Source organism: Equus asinus, chromosome 3 (assembly GCF_041296235.1).
Source record: "Equus asinus isolate D_3611 breed Donkey chromosome 3, EquAss-T2T_v2, whole genome shotgun sequence".
Taxonomy (NCBI): Eukaryota; Metazoa; Chordata; class Mammalia; order Perissodactyla; family Equidae; genus Equus; species Equus asinus.
In genome coordinates, this window is record NC_091792.1 from 54,581,390 (window position 1) to 54,599,409 (window position 18,020).

An 18,020-nucleotide genomic window follows, 5' to 3' on the forward strand; every position below is an offset into this window, starting at 1 on the left:
AACTCTATTATAAAAGGCAATGTTGTTTAACAACACTTAAGAAAAATTTTCCTGAAACACATTCTATTTCATTACAGAGAAGCAGGTCCCCATTAGCTCAATAATCAAGATGCTTCTATTCATGTCATTTATATGCCACTTACACATACAAAGGCACATAATACTGTAGAACAATTTATTCAGTCTTCTTCAGGATACAAGACATGACTTAACACTTGGTTAATTAAAATTTGCTTCTTAAAGCCTTAGTTACTAGCAAAATTCAGGATGTATATAGTAATATAATAAAATTTTTAAATAACAAAGTAATAAAACTTAAGATCTTAAAATACTATGGTTTTAATTAATTTGTGATTTTTTTCCTCAAAAAAGGCAACTTGAGATATTTGAAATTGTTGAATAATTAACCATTTCTGAAAATTCACTTTTAAGCGCTGGAACTTGAAAAGCTGTTATTCTTGATGAAAAATCAAAACATCGTCTACATTTCTTCGGCGAAGCTTGATAATGATAGTGATTCTGCACCAACCCTAGGAACGCGATCATCACATGTGCTCTGAGGCTAGTCCAGGGCAGAAGTCTAGGGCAGCAGTGGACTGCTGGATAAAGGCCACAATTCACTTCTCAATTACTGGCTGTGTGTCCCTAAACAAGACACTTAACTTGTTTAAAAAATGGAAGAAGGAATTAACTAAATTACGGTTTAGCTACTAGAATGTTTATTATGTAGTCCTAACAACTGATAGTTAGTAGTCCTATAATTACGTAGAGAAAGGCAAAATCATGTGTGTAGTATCATTAAAGCATAAGGAAAAAAGAATGGAAGGATATTTACCAAAATTATATGTGATGGGACTAAGGGTTACTTGCTTCCTTTCCAACTTTTCTGGAATGTGATTACATTATAGAAATAAAATCATTACAAATATTCTCTATGTAAGAAAATATTTTATACATGGCTCTCAAGGAACACAGGAAAACATTAAATCATGTACACATAATTCTATTCTTAGCATGTGCCAGGTCTGTAAGAATGGTACAAACTGATTATTGCAGAAGTTCAAAGCAAGGAGAGGGTTGTTTTGTTTTGCTTCCTCATAGGAGAATTAGGAAAGAAAAGCTTCATGAGAAATAATAGTATTCATTTGGACTTGAAGAAAAGGTAAGCTTCCTACAGAAATATGGACAAAGAAACACCCCAGATGAGCTGTAAAGGTAGCAATTCCAAGGTATGTTTTCTAGGAATGATCATTAGACCAACTTAGCTAGGGCCCTGGGAATGCGTAGGGGAATACTGCCAAGCTAAAGAATTTGAGGATTCCTTGGGGAATCATTGTGGATGTTAGACACCATTTGGTCATTATCCTTGGCCTCTGATTGGGGCTCTACAGGAGACCTGCATTTTTATGTTCTATAAAACTACCCAGAGTACCGGAAACTGTCCACTCATGCACTGAGAACTCAATAAACATTAACCGATCTTTAGAATCTCAGCTCCCTAAATGTTTTCGTGATGGAAAACAAAAGGAAACTCTTAAATTAGAAAGAGGCTGCTGAATAATAGATGGAGCATAAACTGCCCTAAATAAAGTTTCTTACTTAATTTCAAGGACTTCTTTTTAGAGGGAGGCTAGTCAAGTTGCCTCTAGCCATATGTATTAAGCAGTCGTTCCAGGAGTCCAGAGGACACCTGCCTTTGCCCTTAGAAATTCAGAAGCCAGTGCTCATTTTTCCGTCTATCATTGTGGCAGAACAAAAGGCAACAATTACTTGTATCAAGCTGATAACATTCAGAAGATATGAAAACCCACACCGTGGGAGAGAGCCCACTGTGCTAAAAAAAAAAAAAAAAAAAAAAGCTACTCAACAGCAGATCCAGCGTATTCAGTCAATCAGACTTAAAGATGAAAGCATGATGCTAAGCAACGGAGTAATTCTCCCTTACTGATGTCTCAACAATATCTCTAAATTTCATTTATAAAAATTAATTTACTTCAGAATTGAAGGAGAAAGTTAGTGTGGTAAGCAACACAGTAATTCTGCCTTTCTGACTTTCCAATCATTTCTCTAAATTTCTTTTATAAAAATTCACTTACTTCAGAATTGAAGGGGAAATTTGGAATGCTAAGCAATACAGTAATTCTCTCTTTCCAACTTCCTCAAAATTTTTCTACATTTCTTTTATAAAATATGATTTCAATCAATTGAACATTTCACTTTTTAATTCTAAAGGAAAAGACTACATCCCAACATACAAATGATAGAATATCTTTTTATACTGTTTAATCAACTCTCTCTGATTAATAAGTCAAGGACTATTATTTTGGTCTTCTGCTCTCATTAGTCTCTAGACCCAGGCTTTAAGTTAAGAAATAAAGTTAACATTGCTATTCTTAGCTCCTCCAAGGGTCACCTTGGTGACTTCAAACTACATACTGAAACTTCCACTTCTTATTTCTTGGAACACAGACATCTCCCAATTCCCTAACTCTGCGGGAGAGGAAACTAGCTTTTCCACCCTAAGGCCACTTGTGCTCTCTGAGACCCACATATACGATTTTCCATTGCAAAGGCCGATAAGACTTCATTCTATTCCCTAGGCATAGAAATATCTCTCAAAATTTGCCTATGGGTGGATTTTAAAAGTTGAAAATAACAACACTTCATCAAATTGCACACTTGAAATATGTGCAGTTGATAATATGTCACTTATAACTCAATAAAGTTATTTAAAAAAATGAGGATCCTTGACCATAAGGCCACCCTCCCTCTGCTCAAAGTAAGCCAAAGGAATAATCTCAAGCAGGTGAAAATCAATTTCAGAAAGCATTGGGGAGTCTTCTCTATATTAGAGATAAGGAATTGGGAGAGGCTCCAAGATCTACTCCAGAGCATGGCTACCATTATTTAGTCTGGAAAAATGCTAAATGAGGCATAACCAAATACTCACCCAGTCTCATTAAAAAAAAAAAAAAAGAGATCTCACTAAGGTCACACAACAGTCCTTCTGGCTTTGAGGAATGTAACTTCCCGACGTAATATCAAGATAAACCAATGTAAAACACTGTGTCGGCGTAGGTAGTAAATGATGGGAGTATTAGCTGAAAAACGTGGAAGCTCGTAACATCTAAAAACCAGTTTGATTTTCGTTTAGAACCTTTTGTTCTGAAGGTTCTTAGGTTGCTCATTTATTTGATATTTACTGAGAGACTACTACCGGCAGGACGTCAGGGCACTGAGGCAAACCAGAAAGACAAGGTTCTGGCCCTTGTTCTAATACAGCTCACATTCTAATGGAGGCAGGGAGGGTTGGGAGACAGTAATCATATCAACAAATAACTTAAAATAGTTGCAGAGAGTAAAAAGTGTTATGAAGGAATAACAATAACAATGACGATAATAATCATAGCCATCACTTATACAGCTCTAACTAGGTGCCAGGCACTGTTCTTAAGTATCACCGGAATTAACTTTCCCTATAAAGCTGTTCTATTACTTTACAAACGGGAAGACGAGGCCCAAGTCACTCAGACAATTAGTGGTAGCGCCAAGAACTGAATTCCGGCCATCTGGGTTCAGAGTCCAAGCTTTTCCCCACTGTCACATCACCATGTGTGCGTGAGTGTGTGTGTGTGCACGCGTAAGAGGATAAGGTGGTGAGGGAAAGTCTGTCAGAAGAAGTGACATTTGAGCAGAGATCTAAAGAATGGGAAATATGGCCCTTCTTTCTGGCGTAACTAAAGAGTAAGTATAGTGGTCTATCAGGCCATACCTACTTCATGCCATCTGCACATAAGGAGTTTATTTTTATATCTACAGCAGAGGAGCAAGTTGCTAAATATTTTTTTGTTGTTGTTAAAAAAAACTGGGCAAGTGCTATTTCAAATGAATGACTAGAGATCAAAATAAAATGATAGAAAAATTTATAGTCCACCATAAGCCTACAATACACAATAATGTTTGAAAAACATCCAAAATTCCATATTTAGCACTTACTTCATTCAAACTTTTTGCTTGCTAAGAATCATGTCATCCTTGTCCAAATGACTGTTAAACTTGAATGAGTCAGCTCTGAATTTGTGAGGTTAAAATCTTCCATTCTATTTTGTAGAAGACTGGTATTTTTGAACAAAGAAAGAAGCAAGCTACTGATTTCTTTTTTTACACTGCATTCAGTCCTTGACAAATATACCGTTTTATATATATCCTGACATAGTGTCTTCAAGAATTCCCTGGATTTCCCCCAAGAAACTCCTACCACTCACTACTTTCCAGCTCACGCAAGTCTAGGAGAATCCTGTATAATCCACAAACTCGACAGCTTGACTAGAGAGGGGTCTGAGGAGAGACTCTCCAGAGGGGAAGAGCGAATGTGATCAAAGCAAGAGAATCCTGATCTTAAGAGCTTAAACAAAGGCTCCAAGGAACACAACTCGAGCCATTCTTTCCCCTACTCCCTGCCCCCAACCAGAGAATCTCCCCTGTTCAAATCTTGAAGAATTCTGTACTTTAATAAGAGGTCATTTGTTTGCAAGTCACTATACCACAGCCACCATTTTATCACCTTATTCTAACACAGGTAGAGATTGTAGTCCACATTTATGGGATGTTGAGGGAGAAGACAAAGGATAATTGAAGACAAGAAAGGATGGCAAACTATTCCAACAGCATTTCTCACTATCTCAATCCTCCCATTCAGTTCTCTCTTCACCCACCTCTAATGCTCAGCTTCTTTTAATTTACCCCACCCCCTAATTCCACAGATGAACTTCTGACCTTAGAGATTCTACTCCAGGTCCACAATCCTAGCCCGAGACCCACCCTATTTAGAGTTTCTGCCACAACCAAGTTCCTTGGGAATTTCCATTACCAAAGCCAACCAGTAGGAGTGGAGGGGGAGTTCCAGCTTCTGCCGACAGGCCTGTGGCAAACACAGATGTTGCTGTGGAGACTCAGAATTCAATTCTGATCTCCTTTCCCTCATTATCCGAGGTGGTGAGATTCTTTTATTCAATCATTCCTATACTCTGGCATACTCTAGGTCACAGTCTTATCTGAGCTCCAAACCACAATGCATAAGACATAGCAGTGCCAGATCCTTTGAGAAATGTTATCACATTCAATCTTCTCAAAACATCTGGAGGGTAACAGTTTTTGGCAGCACTGTGGAAAAAGTAAAAGTACCTAACACTGCTGGAGACTTAAATGTATGTTTACAAGATATCAGAAAATGATTTACACATGAATTTTTGTGACGCAGCCTGTTTCTTCATTGGGGACAGTATGGGCCCTGAAGTGGTTTACAGAGCAAGAGAAAGACCATATTCAGGAAAAAGGTCCTGATTCATTTAGTTGGCTTTACTTCACCTGCCTTGTAAGACAGTCTATACTTTATTTAAATAGTTGAATGTTGGTAGGTTGCTATTGAAACTTGCCTCCCCTTTATTCCCCTAAAGGCTCAACCAGGTATCACTAATCCCCAGATGCTCCGCCTCTAGGAGAAACTTCAATCTGATGGCCTGACAGGAGAGAGACGTTCATAAGTCTCCTAGAGAGAGATGATTTGTTTACCTTGTCTCGACTGGCAAAATTCTGGTTCAAATAAGGAAGATACTTATTTGAAAGAAAAGAGGCAGAAGAATGAAAATATTTTGCACTTGGGCACAAGTTTATTTTTCCAACTTAAGTCAGAGTAAATAATCCTAATGACTCGAGTGACTCTAAGTAACTCTGGATTTGCTGCAGTGCATCTTTTATATCTATCTGTGTAATTCTACACCTGCCCAATAACAAAAGCATAGCAATCCTTTTTCATGCATCACAAACCAAGTATTGGCATGTAATATTGATAATAACTAACAAGTAAAGACAGGCTTTCATGACTAATCTTTTGCTCACCCATGCTCTTCAGTGTAACTATTCAAATACTTGGAAATGTGTGTAATTTTCCATGACCCACGGTTAGAATATATAAATAATGTACAAGAAGGATTGCCTGAGAGTTAAGAATTTTTTTCTGTTGTTTACTTTCAAAGGAGGAAAAATATTTCAATAAACAGGAACATCTGAAGAGTATGGATAAAATTCAAGGCTTGTACATGGTTTGAATTACTTTTCCATGGATATACGGTAGTCAAACTGATTTTTTATGGAAACTTTGGTAATCTCACTGTCTATGGGGGAAACTGAGTGCTGGCTACAATAACACAATTTGTCCTGTTAGTTTTCAGAATCATGCCAAAGCAAATGCTTCAGATAAAAAGATGGGAAAATAAGTGATGGTGGTTTTTCTTTTTCACATGCTTAAGCTTATCTTGAACAAGAGAATTACTTTCAATTCCCCAAAGAATCTGTGCTGTCTCTTACTTTTGGCTTTTGCACATTCTGGTCTTCCCGCATAGATGTTCTTCCTGCCATAAAAATGCACCTTTTCCATTTCTCTTGGTTAACCCCTATTTATCCATCACACAGAAATCCACTAAGATGCCACTTCTTCCCAGAAGCCTTCCATGACCTCAGCTGAGCTTGTATGGTTGTTTGAGCTGTGTTTCATTCTTTGAAAATGCCTTCAATTTTGTTTTCAGCACAAAAGTCTTATAACTAAATTACGTGACACTTTATCCGTGACATAATGAAGGTCTATTGTAACTTGTAACTTCCTAGTTCATTTTTAATCTGTGTTATTCCTTAAAATAATACAACCATGTTACTTTATTCACCTCCTCTAAAAAGACCTCACTAAGTCAGGTTGGTGGTAACTTTTCTGAGCAAAGCTAATTAAAAGGGGGAGGGGGGCTAAGTAGTAGCTGGGTTGGAATGGAGGGAGATTCATTCATTTATTTAATGTTTATCAGGGGCCTACTCTGTGAATTACTATTCTAGTTCTGATAATGTGGCAGATAATGAAAGAAATAAGTAAACAAACAGATACACCCATCTCCCACATTACTCAGGAACTTTATCAACCATCAGATCCCAAAGTTGGCAAATGGAACACAACACCAGTACAGGTACTTATAGGAAGCATACAGTAACTTTTAACAAGACACAGGAATGCTTCTAGCAGGGGCTAAAGTAAAGAGTTTCAAACTTTTCACAGTCTTCAGTAATTGCAGGGCAGGATGGAGGAATTCTTTCTAATCCATCCAGTGATCTGGAACAGGGCATTCCTTGTACTTTGTTTGGAGGACATTTTTTTCAATAGGCTAGGTTTTCATCATCCCCCACCCCCATTTTATTAAGATATAATTGACATATAACATTGTATTACTTTAAAGTATACAACATAATGATATGATGTATGTATATATTGCAAAATGGTTGTGAGGACTTCTTAATACTCAAATTGCATAATTAATTTTTTATTTACTAAGCTGAATACTAACATGATTGACGTTTCCACAGATTAACTTACCTCAACATATGAAATTGGAAATATTCCTATTTTGTCTGCTAACATTCCTTCAGCCCAGTTTTCATCCACTCTACGGATCACAGTCAGAACATCATCCTGAAAAAACAACAAACATTAGTCTACCTGATCCCATTAAGCTTGTGACAATTTTTCTTTTCAGTAAAGACAATCAAGTTTTAAGAGTACATGAATAAAAATGATACGACATATCTTTTGTATATGAATCCAAAACTTTCATGAATTAAACAGTAACTCTCAGTCAACTTGCTGTCCTTTCAGACAGTTGTAAAATTATGAACTCTTTCTATGCAAAGGGTTGGCTGCTTATTTTGTTTAGATTCACAAACTGCAACCTCAAATGCTACCCACCCCAGCCTCTTGAACTTTTCTTTAAGATTAGTTCTCAATCTTTTCTCCCTTTCTCTCTGATAATATACCAAATGCCATTTAAGTGGATATCCTACTGCTTTTCTTTACCGAAAACACAGTATGCTGCTTAAAATTCCAAAGCATTTTCTTGGTTCAACAGATATACTCCTGTGTACTTTTCAGCAAAGACATTTACATATAAAATAAGAAGTAATGATGTTTCATTTTGTTATTCATAATTCAGTGAATTAAAATCCCTGAATGGCACATATACCCTGTAAAGTAGCTTAGAATTAAATTTAGGTTCTAAATATGAAAATGACACCGCATATAGCAACAACCAAAATTATCTTTCACATAAGAACAGTCTATGCATAAAATTACTTTCTTTGTGACTTTATGAAGACCTTCCAGGTATTTTTAGAAGCACAGTGATAGTTCTCAAAAAACTACTGTAGCTTTTTGCAAAAGGAAATACAAGCCATATTGCCACGTATCCAGGTACAGAGGAAGAGCTGGCGAACGGAAAACCATCTCATTCTAACTTTACCTTTGCAAACGGAAGGCAATCTTTGTCTGCTTCCTTGTCTTTCACTTCAAAGTCATAAAGTGCTTTGCACTGAGGTGGGGGCTGAGGTAATGGTTTGATAATCTGCACAAAGTTGGTGGGGAAAAAGCCATGGATCCCGTTGACTTCTCCATGGTACCAATTTTCATCCACTTGTCGTCGCAAGATGATGATGTCACCTTTGCTGAACTTAAGGTCTCCAGGCTCTTTCCCTTCGTAGTTGTATAATGCTTTGGCACATGGTAACTGAGGTATACCCTTAAGGAAAGAGATGAGTTTTAATGAAACAATGGTCCAAAAATGTCTGAAAATTTAACTGTATTATCATTGTTTTTTAAGTCAAGGTCAAATCAACACTAGGAAGAAAATCTCACATAAAAAACTAAATATGTGTGTCACTAAGAAACAGCAAACATCAACAAATGTCACAGCAGACCATCCACGCACTCTCTGCAATTTAGACCTCTACTCCCAAGCTTAAGTTAGTGGGAGATTTGCCTTGTTTAGGGGTTTTAGTACACGAAAGAACAATGACCAAGTTTGGCTCCCTGGTGTAAAATCAGAAAAACCATAAAAAACAAAATGAATTTCCGATATGAACTACTTTATTCAGCAGGATAAATAATAAAAACTGAGAAGAAATTTAAACAGAAGCATAATTCATTAATTTACCAATTGCTTTTAAGCTTGATTGATAAGCAATTTGGCCTTTGGGTAAAACTTTTGCAACTGCTTTTCTTTCTTTTTTTTCCTGAGGAAGATTCGCCCTGAGCCAACATTTGTGCCAACCTTCCTCTATTTTGAATGTGGGTCACTGCCACAGCATGGCTTGCCAAGTGGTGCAGGTCTGTGCCTGGGAACTGGACCCGGGCTGCCGAAGCAGAGCATGCTGAACTTAACCACTAGGCCACGGGGCCAGCCCTCCTACTGCTTTTAATGTGGGAAGTAGATCTTATTCTTTCAACTCAACAAGTATTTACTGAAGGTCTACTACATGTCAGGATCTGACACAACAACGAGTAAGACAGTCATGGTCACTGCTCTCTCAGAGTTTATAATCTGTGATTGTCCAGACATACGGTCTTTTACAATCTATATTAAGATCATTCAACTTTGCTCTTTTCTGGTTAGAGAGCACTGTCAGACTGATATGCTAAGAGATGAGGTGTTAAATGTTACTGCATTGTATTATGGTTTTAAATGACAAGTTTAAAAATGTGTGTGTAGCCGTAAGGCAATCTAATTATCAAATGGGTTAAATGTGATACTTCCTGATGACATTGAGGTACCCATTCTTTGAGTGTCAGTTGTCATTTTAAGATCTCTGGGCTCTCCGGGACACTGCTGCCTATCACCGACTCAGAGGATAAATAGCAAATCAAAGATACCTATAATAATTTGACGAACGAGATTACTGGGCTCCTGGTTTCATATTCTTAAATCCTTCATTCATTCATCCAGAAAATATTTATCAAGCTTTTACTTTTCATTAGGCAATGTGCTAGTGCTGAGGATTTAAAGAGGAATAGGGTACAGTTCTTACCATTAAGGGATAAAATATTAGAATATATGACAATACAGTGCAGTGAATGCAATGATAGAGATATGATGGAGGAACAGAAAGCATAGGTCTCTGGGTTTTGTGGGTGGGAAAATCAAACACTTCCTAGAGGAAGTGACACATGAGCCAAGTCTTAAAGAATACACAGGAGTTAGCCAGGCAAAGCGGGAGAGGAAGAATGAAAGAGAATAATCAGGGCATTCCAGGCAAGGCGAGAGCACCAGCAGAGACATGGAGCATATCGTGCAGAGGGACTGGGGCTTTATAAAGAATGCAATGTTCATTGAGAGGAATTATGGAATATAAAGTGTAAGAGAGGTAGGTAGAAGCTAGTTTATGAGGGTCTTTAATGACACGTTGAAGAGCTTGAACAATGAATGAATGAAGAGCTTGGCAATGATAAGCCACTCACAGGTTTGAAGAACAGATGGGGGATCAGAATCATGTGTCAGACAGATGAGTCTGGCAGAAGGGAGGAAAATGGACAGGAAGTGGGCAGGCAGGAGGACAGCTATGTGCAAAGCACAGGCCTAAACTAGCTGAAGTTTTTTTTTAAGTTTAATCTTTCTAATGAAGTAAAACAATATGGAGTATTACTCACATTACTGCCCTCTCCCTGCCTGCTCCCCCAAAAAGCGAATCAAAGTTTTATACCTTTGATGGCAACAGAACTTCATAATACAATTTTTAAAAATTGGTTTGGTTTCTACACAGAGATTTAGAGTCTGGCCTACTCAAAAGTCAAACTTTTTTGTTAAATATTTTTGTTTGGCTTAAGAGGAAGAGCCAGTTCTTGGCTCTTAAAACGCAATTGGCAGTCATCTTGTCTTGGTTTGGTCCACGAGATGTTGTGTTTGGTTAATCAGAGCTGCTCTAGAAGCCAACATCCTGGGAAGACAGCAGGTGAGCCTTCCAGAAGCCCTGAAACCCTCATGTACCCTCTGTCTTTTGGACCCTGCCTTAAGATCCTGCCTCTAATGGCATGACTACTGGTATCCAGCCTTGACTTAATCTTGTAAACAATTCTGCTGTGCCCTTTGGTTTCCCCAGAAGGGAAATGCTCATCAGGAACTCTGGTGCCTCACAATCCTGTGAACTTTGGTCATACTCCATTCAGTGTCCAACTTTGTGGGAGGATTCTAATTTTTGTCTACCCTCACAGAGATGCCTCACTCAATTCTCTACTTTATTATGTATTTCTTGAAGTCTGGTTATCACAGTTTAACAATATTTCCAAAGCTTGAGGAAATAAACACAGCAATAAATATTACTATGAGAGACAAAGAGTGATGGAGCCAGAGTCAGAGAACTGACAAGTACTATTCGCAAACCAACTCTTGGAACACAGCTGATAGGATCATCACCAGGTAGTATAGGGTAAGGGTTGGAAGCACAGACTCCAAAACCAGAATGCCTGGGCTTCAATCCCAGCTCAGCCACTTACAAGCTGTGTGATCTTGAGCAGGTTAACCTGTGCCTCAATTTCTTCATTTTGGTTGTTGTTAGTATTTTGTAAATTAATGTATATAAACTACATACAAACAGCCCAGCAGGCAGTAAGTGCTACATGCAGGAACTATCATCATCATCGTCATTGCCCAGTATGAAAAGCCTGTTCACCAGTGAAATCCAGAACCTGAAAATGTATTTGTCTCTATGAAGCTGGATGCCTTTCCTTTTGGACGAATTCACATAGCAATTACATTTTTAATACATATTCACTGCATAACAATGCAAAGAATGTTCATCCTAGGAAGTGCTCAGGATTTCGAAATGTGCGTTTCTGAAGCACGCATTTGTTTTCAGAGTGGAATCCATTCATCTTCTGGTTGAACAGAAGAAATTACAAATTCACTGACATGCACCGTTTAATAGGGGATGGCATTTTAGATGTGGCTGTAGTTCATCTTGACAGGGCTAATGTAAGGCATTGGAAGCCTGCATGAATTAATTGAAAATCCTATTACAAACTCGGCGACAAATAACTCTATTCACAATTATGGCCTGTTCTCTTGATTTTTTCCCCACCTCAATTTGCTCTGTTTGGCCCACTCTGCCCAAATCTGAGCCAGCCAAATCCATGCACCAAGACACAGATTCAGCACTCTTAGAAACCATTCTGAACTGTCCTTGAAAAGATCTGTACAATTCCAAACAACCCACAGTATGGCTCTTTTGTGATATGCTGATGTGGGAACTGAAGGAATTTATTTCTTTAAAGATCACTGCTACACACCAGTGGCCCAATGGACTTAATAACTTTTTCGCCAAAGCAAATCTATTGATAGTTCCTAAAACCATCAAACATTCTTAAAACAATGAGTGGCAAGAGTAAAACATATGATAACGGTGATATAGATTATGGTTGGCCCAGTTACATCCTTGTGACTGCAACCTAAAATTCATTACTTCACACCAACTTGCTAAATCTTGACTACTAAAGTTATTTCCATGATCAATAACCACAGAGAAAGAATCATAAAGCTTCTGGCAGTCTAACCCATGAGCAGACATTAACGCATCTGGCTGTGTTTATCTATGGTGTTCTTTTTCAATTAAATTCTAAGAAGCTAAAAAGCCAGTTTGTGTCAAGTTTCTCCAAAGAAGGTTTCCCACATTAAATAAAATGAATTCTGCTCTGATTTCAAATCAAGCAAAGTTCAGTGATCTTTAAAAGACTTATTCCCACGCAGCCTGCAGATGATTAAGGATAAACGGTTAAATGACTTGGAAGAGCAATAAAAGAACACATTTTCCTTTTGCAATATCTGAAGGATAAAGCCAAAACAATTGGTTTGATAGCCTAGGACTACTCCTGTGGGTAAAATATGTCCAGAGCCCACGGAGGCCCTGCCTTCTCATTCATCTCCTTAGAAAGGTCTGTGAGTCATGTCATCACCCGGGCCCTCTGCCCTCCATGCCTTCGGCAGGCTTTCCAAACTGCTGCCTTTCTTCTGTATCCTCTCATCAGGCCAAGGCCCCCAAGGATCTGCAGAGCTTACATTTCACTTGGCTACACATAAAAGGGAGGCTTAAAAGGAGAGAAAGCCAGAGAGAACTGACTCTGCAGTCTAACCTTGGGTTTGCATCTGTCATTCATGCCGCCAGCATTATCAAAAATCTTGGCAACTTAGACAGGTGAAGTATTATAACAATTCTTAATCTAAAATACATTTCAATAAACAGTGACTATTTTGCTCACATAAAAAAAGAATAAATATGACAGTGGGCTAGTTTCACTTTTCAAATAATTTTTGCTTCTGTTACAAATACAGGTATATTATATGACATTAAAATCCTTGTGAGACCTACACACAAATATTTTTGATTAAATGCTTTACACTCCATTTCTGTACCATCAAGTGTATTCCAATATATCTGGCAAAGTACTACTTGATGATCTAGCTGAGATTCTAACAGGTAAATAAAACATTCACTGCTAATTTATTTTATAGACTCTAAATGCCAATGCTCAGATATATATGCAAGACAGCCTCTTTAAATTCAAATTCCTTCATGCATTTCTTACTGCTCCATAAAGTAAAAAAGATTCAATGACCTACTGAAAATAATATCTAAAAGATACTCCTGTCATGGGAACAGCAATAAAATGTGCACAATTTAATAATTTAGTTATATCTAAATTGGCACAAATGCTGGCTGATTCCAACTTGACTTTCAAAAATTTTCCAGAAAGAATTGAGGCACAAAGAAATCATATTAATAGGAAGTACTGCAGAGTAACAAGTAGCAAAATGGGTTGAGGAAAGGATTTTTTAAAATGTCTTTTGTACAACAAAATACATGTTGGCTTTTCTCTACAAAGTGAAATATCTGTCAAGATATAACAGTACTTCATAAAAATGCTGATTCTTTAATAGTTAATAAGTCAAGTATTGTTCTCAAGATATCTAGGTTGGATTACTGCACAAATATTATTTGACCATCACTTGAAATGTTTCAATTTCAATATAACAAACATCCAAGATGAATATTACAAATTATTTCTCCAAAGCAATATAAGAAGAGACTGAGAAGCCCATTATCCCACAACAGTCCATCTTTTTATTTGTTCTTTCCTTCAATATTTATTTGGGGAGAGTACTGTGCTAGGGCATTTTTATCTGATGATCACTTCCTTTATCTTCCAACTTCCACCCACCCCAAATTTGGCACATAAAGTTTTCTAATCAGACTAACTTTAATCACATTTACTCTTTTTTGTCCTTATTCTACTATCCTCCCGTCTCCTTTTCTTGCCTAACCATTTTCCTCAGCTTTCTCCTTAAGTAGACTCTTTCCAGCCTGCCAACCTTCCTCCTCTACTCCAGACCTGCTTACAGTTGTACCCTGTCTCAGGAACTAGTGCCCTGATGCACTCGGGGTCTGCTCACGTTCCATATACTGCCCACTCCCCTCTGCACACGCAGCGCCTGCTCACCCTTCACACACTACCCACTCCCCTCTGCACACTCAGCGCCTGCTCACCCCTCACACACTACCCACTCCCCTCCGCACACTCAGCGCCTGCTCACCCTTCACACACTACCCACTCCCCTCCGCACACTCAGTGCCTACTCACCCTCCACACACTACCCACTCCCCTCCGCACACTCAGCGTCTGCTCACCCTCCATACACTGCCTACTCCCCTCTGAACACTCAGCCCCTGCAGTCCTATCCACTAATGCCCATGGAGTTTCTATGCCAACTTGTGACCAAATAGCAATCAGCCAGTTATAGTTTTCAGCCTTACTATTTTAGTGGTATTCATGGTTTAGGGAGAAACGAAAACTAGGGGTAAAAGGAGAGGAGACAAAGCAGCAGCTTTCTTAACAGTGTCCCTGAACTGTACTCTCACTGCCATTTTAATCAAATGGCAACACCTAATCATTTACTTAATCAATACTTGATCAAATACATAACCACAAGTAAATACCTAACAAAGTTAGTTGAGGTCAAAAGATTATGTTCAAACATCGAGAGAGAAAATGAAGAGCACAATTTTCCAAACTTAAGAAAAAAATGATAGGAGACTCTCTGTTAAATTTTTTTCTAGGAACTAACAATACAGAGAACAGATAAATGCATCTGCGTTGGGAGGAATCAGGCCCACCCCCTTAATCCCCTCTCCCACTTGAACAGGAGAAACTGAGTGGGCACCTAGGGACACAGTTTGAAAGGCAATGCTGTAGGGGGAGAAGTGGGCTAAGGGGTATTGTTTAGGAAATACCTATATTTAGGGGATACGAAAACCCTAAGAACGAGAGCAGTAGGAAAAGAACCATAGTAGCAAGACTAATTCCTGAAGCATGGTCTTATCCACATCACCTTTGTCTTTACAACCTGGAGACGATTCCCAATTACCTCTTCAATCAAATTAATGTTCTAAACCATGAGTTTTATGGCCCTCCATTTGGACTGACCGTTCCACTTCATATTTTCTACCCTCAGCAAACAAACCAGTCTGCTGTCATCACCTCCAACCTTAAACATGCCATTCCTCCTTGCTATTGTCTGGGTGTTTGTGTGCCTCCAAAATTCCTGTGTTGAAATCCCAAAGGTGATGGTATTAGGAGGTGAGGCCTTTGGGAGGTGCTTAGGTCATCAGGGTGGAGCGCTCATGAATAGGATTGGTGCTCTGATGAAAGAGACCTCATAGACTCCCTACCCCTTCTGCCCTGTGAGGATACAGTGGGACAGAGCCAGCTATAAACCAGGAAGAGGCCCTTCACCAGACCGCGACCACGCTTGATCTTGGGCTTCCCAGCCTCTAGAACTGTGAGAGATAATTTCTGTTTTTATAAGCCACCCAGTCTGTAGTGTTTGCTTATATCAGCCTAAGTGGATTAAGATACTCCCCCACCACAGTTCATCAAGAGCAGCTCATCTATCCCTCCACCTTCCTACCTTGAGAGTCCCCAGTTCTTGTATATGTATCATTATACAGCTGCGGTTGATAATTACACTGCTTTCTTTTACTTACATTTTTGTATCTAGCTAGGTAGAGGCTTCTGCTGTTTGGGACCAGATGTAGATAAGGTCAAAATCACTGACTGATTCTGGTGAAGGTCAATAGGACAGACTCTGTTTCCAGATGTAACAGCCACTTGTTTAGGACCCAGCAGAGGCCTCCTTGGGGAAGATTCTCCCAACCTCCCCCCAAACCCCAACCGAAGTCTGGAGAAGGTGTTGCTCTTATGCACACTCAGAGTATCTCATGCACACTGATCTTATGGCCTTCATTTCACTCAGTTTACAACCTGCTTCTCCTGCTAGACCATAACCCTGGGGGAGAACTGGGACTATGTGTTATCCATCTTTTAGCATGAGCACCTACCTCACTGTCTGTGAATAAATTCTTGCTGGATCAATAAGTGAAAAAGTGAATGTTATCTCTAGCGGGCTGAGGGTTAAGGTGTGGACAGCTAAGTGGAAAAATACTATATCCAAAGGAAAAGCAACTTCAAAGACAATTCTTTGGATAGTCAGGCTCCCCAGCTTTAAATATACTGCACAATACATGCACTCATGTATTGATGTGTCTCTGGTACTCCTCATGCATGGCAGACTGTTAGCCTATTCTTTTGGAACTGTCCTCAGTACCTCCTATGAAACACAGGACGTGGTGGGCACTCAACGCTGCGACACAGAGGAACAGGAATACTGAGGGAGGAATTTTGCTCTCCATTCTCTAAGGTTGCTGTGAAATCCGGGGCACATGAAGGTGCTGTAGAGAAACTTGGGGAAATGTGAGCATGTACTGTTGATTGGTGTCTACTTCAACGTGCTCTGGAAACAACCAAAAACACACTACGTTCTGGAAATGGGCAGTTGAGTACTTTGTGCTAAGCAAACTGCTGGCATTTGAAAAATGTGAAACAAATTATGCAGCAAACCACAGCAAACAAATATTTTCCTTACAAATTCATTTGATGGTTATGAGGAAACAGACATGTAGCTGATATATAGCTTTTTTCTTGGCTGGCCTTAAAAAGGGAGTAAGTAACTGGCAGACAAATTATTAAAGAAAGCAAATCTTACGAATTTCTCTAAGGGAAGATAACTATCAAGAGCGCAGTCACTGAAATAAAATGCAGGAAATTCATGTCGCTCATTGCCCTGAATATTAGTTTTCTGCTTCATCACATGTTTAATAATTACGATAGTATTTTGCAAAGAGGAGGAAAATCTACTGGGAAAATTCCCTTCAGTAACTTGAGCTACCATCTTGAGGACTCATGGGAGGATGAAAGATATTCCCTGGTAAAAGGTCAAGTTGCTAACAATTAGGGAAACAGTTTGATTCCTGGAAGGCATCTGCCCCTACCTCTGCCTAAACCTCTCACCTGCCCCTGGGGGCATGGGACTTGATAAGAGAGGAATGACAATGCAGGAGAAACTCTGCAAGGCCCTTGTCAAATCCTTATAGAAACCAGAGAAGGGAGGGAAAGTCAGAAATACAGAGGGAGAGGGGTGTGCGGGAGCAGGTTTAACATTAAATGGAAATGCCAGGTAAGGCCTTGATCTAATTCAGTTGCCTGGTTTTAGATTTTCTGTCCAATGTTTTCATTAATATCCTGGAGAGAGTGTGCTCATATAATTTAAACATGACATTAAATGTGAAAGACAGCTCATAGTTTCAGAACTAAAACAACATCAGAACAGACCCACACATATATAGACAATTAGACAACAGTGCCAAGGCAATTCAACTGGGGAAAACAAAGCCTTTTCAACAGACGGTTCTGGAACAATTAGAAGCCCATAGTGGGGAAAATGACTCTTGACTCCTACCTCACATCATATACAAAAATTAATTTGAGATGAATCCCAGAATCAAATGTAAAAGCTAAAACTGTAAGTTTTCTAGGAGAAAACACAGGAGACTATCTTAGAGATGAGGCAGGCCGGGGCGGGGGGGGAGTCTAACTATAAAAATTTATAAAGTGGACTTCATCAAAACTGAAAAATTCTGTTCATCAAAAGATACAATTAAGACAATAAAAAGGCATACATAAGGAAAAATATTTGCAATACATGTATCTGACAAAGGACTTGAATCCAGAAATATAAAGAATGCCTATAAATCAACAACAAACAACCCAA

General features: G+C 38.8%; 1 protein-coding gene across 7 annotated transcripts in view; it reads right to left on the bottom strand.

Moving 5' to 3' along the window:
• The window catches only part of SH3RF1 (SH3 domain containing ring finger 1), a 164,494-nt gene that overhangs the window by 47,832 nt on the left and 98,642 nt on the right, over positions 1-18,020 (bottom strand). For all 7 annotated transcript variants that reach the window (XR_011502012.1, XR_011502013.1, XR_011502011.1 and 4 more), the window contains exons 3-4: positions 8,334-8,609; positions 7,415-7,510 (exon numbers count right to left, since the gene is read on the bottom strand). Coding sequence is in view for 4 of the 7 variants with exons in the window: in XM_070505054.1 (XP_070361155.1) it covers positions 7,415-7,510; positions 8,334-8,609 (372 nt within the window). In the remaining 3 variants the exon portion in view is untranslated. The remainder of the gene's footprint in view (positions 1-7,414; positions 7,511-8,333; positions 8,610-18,020) is intronic.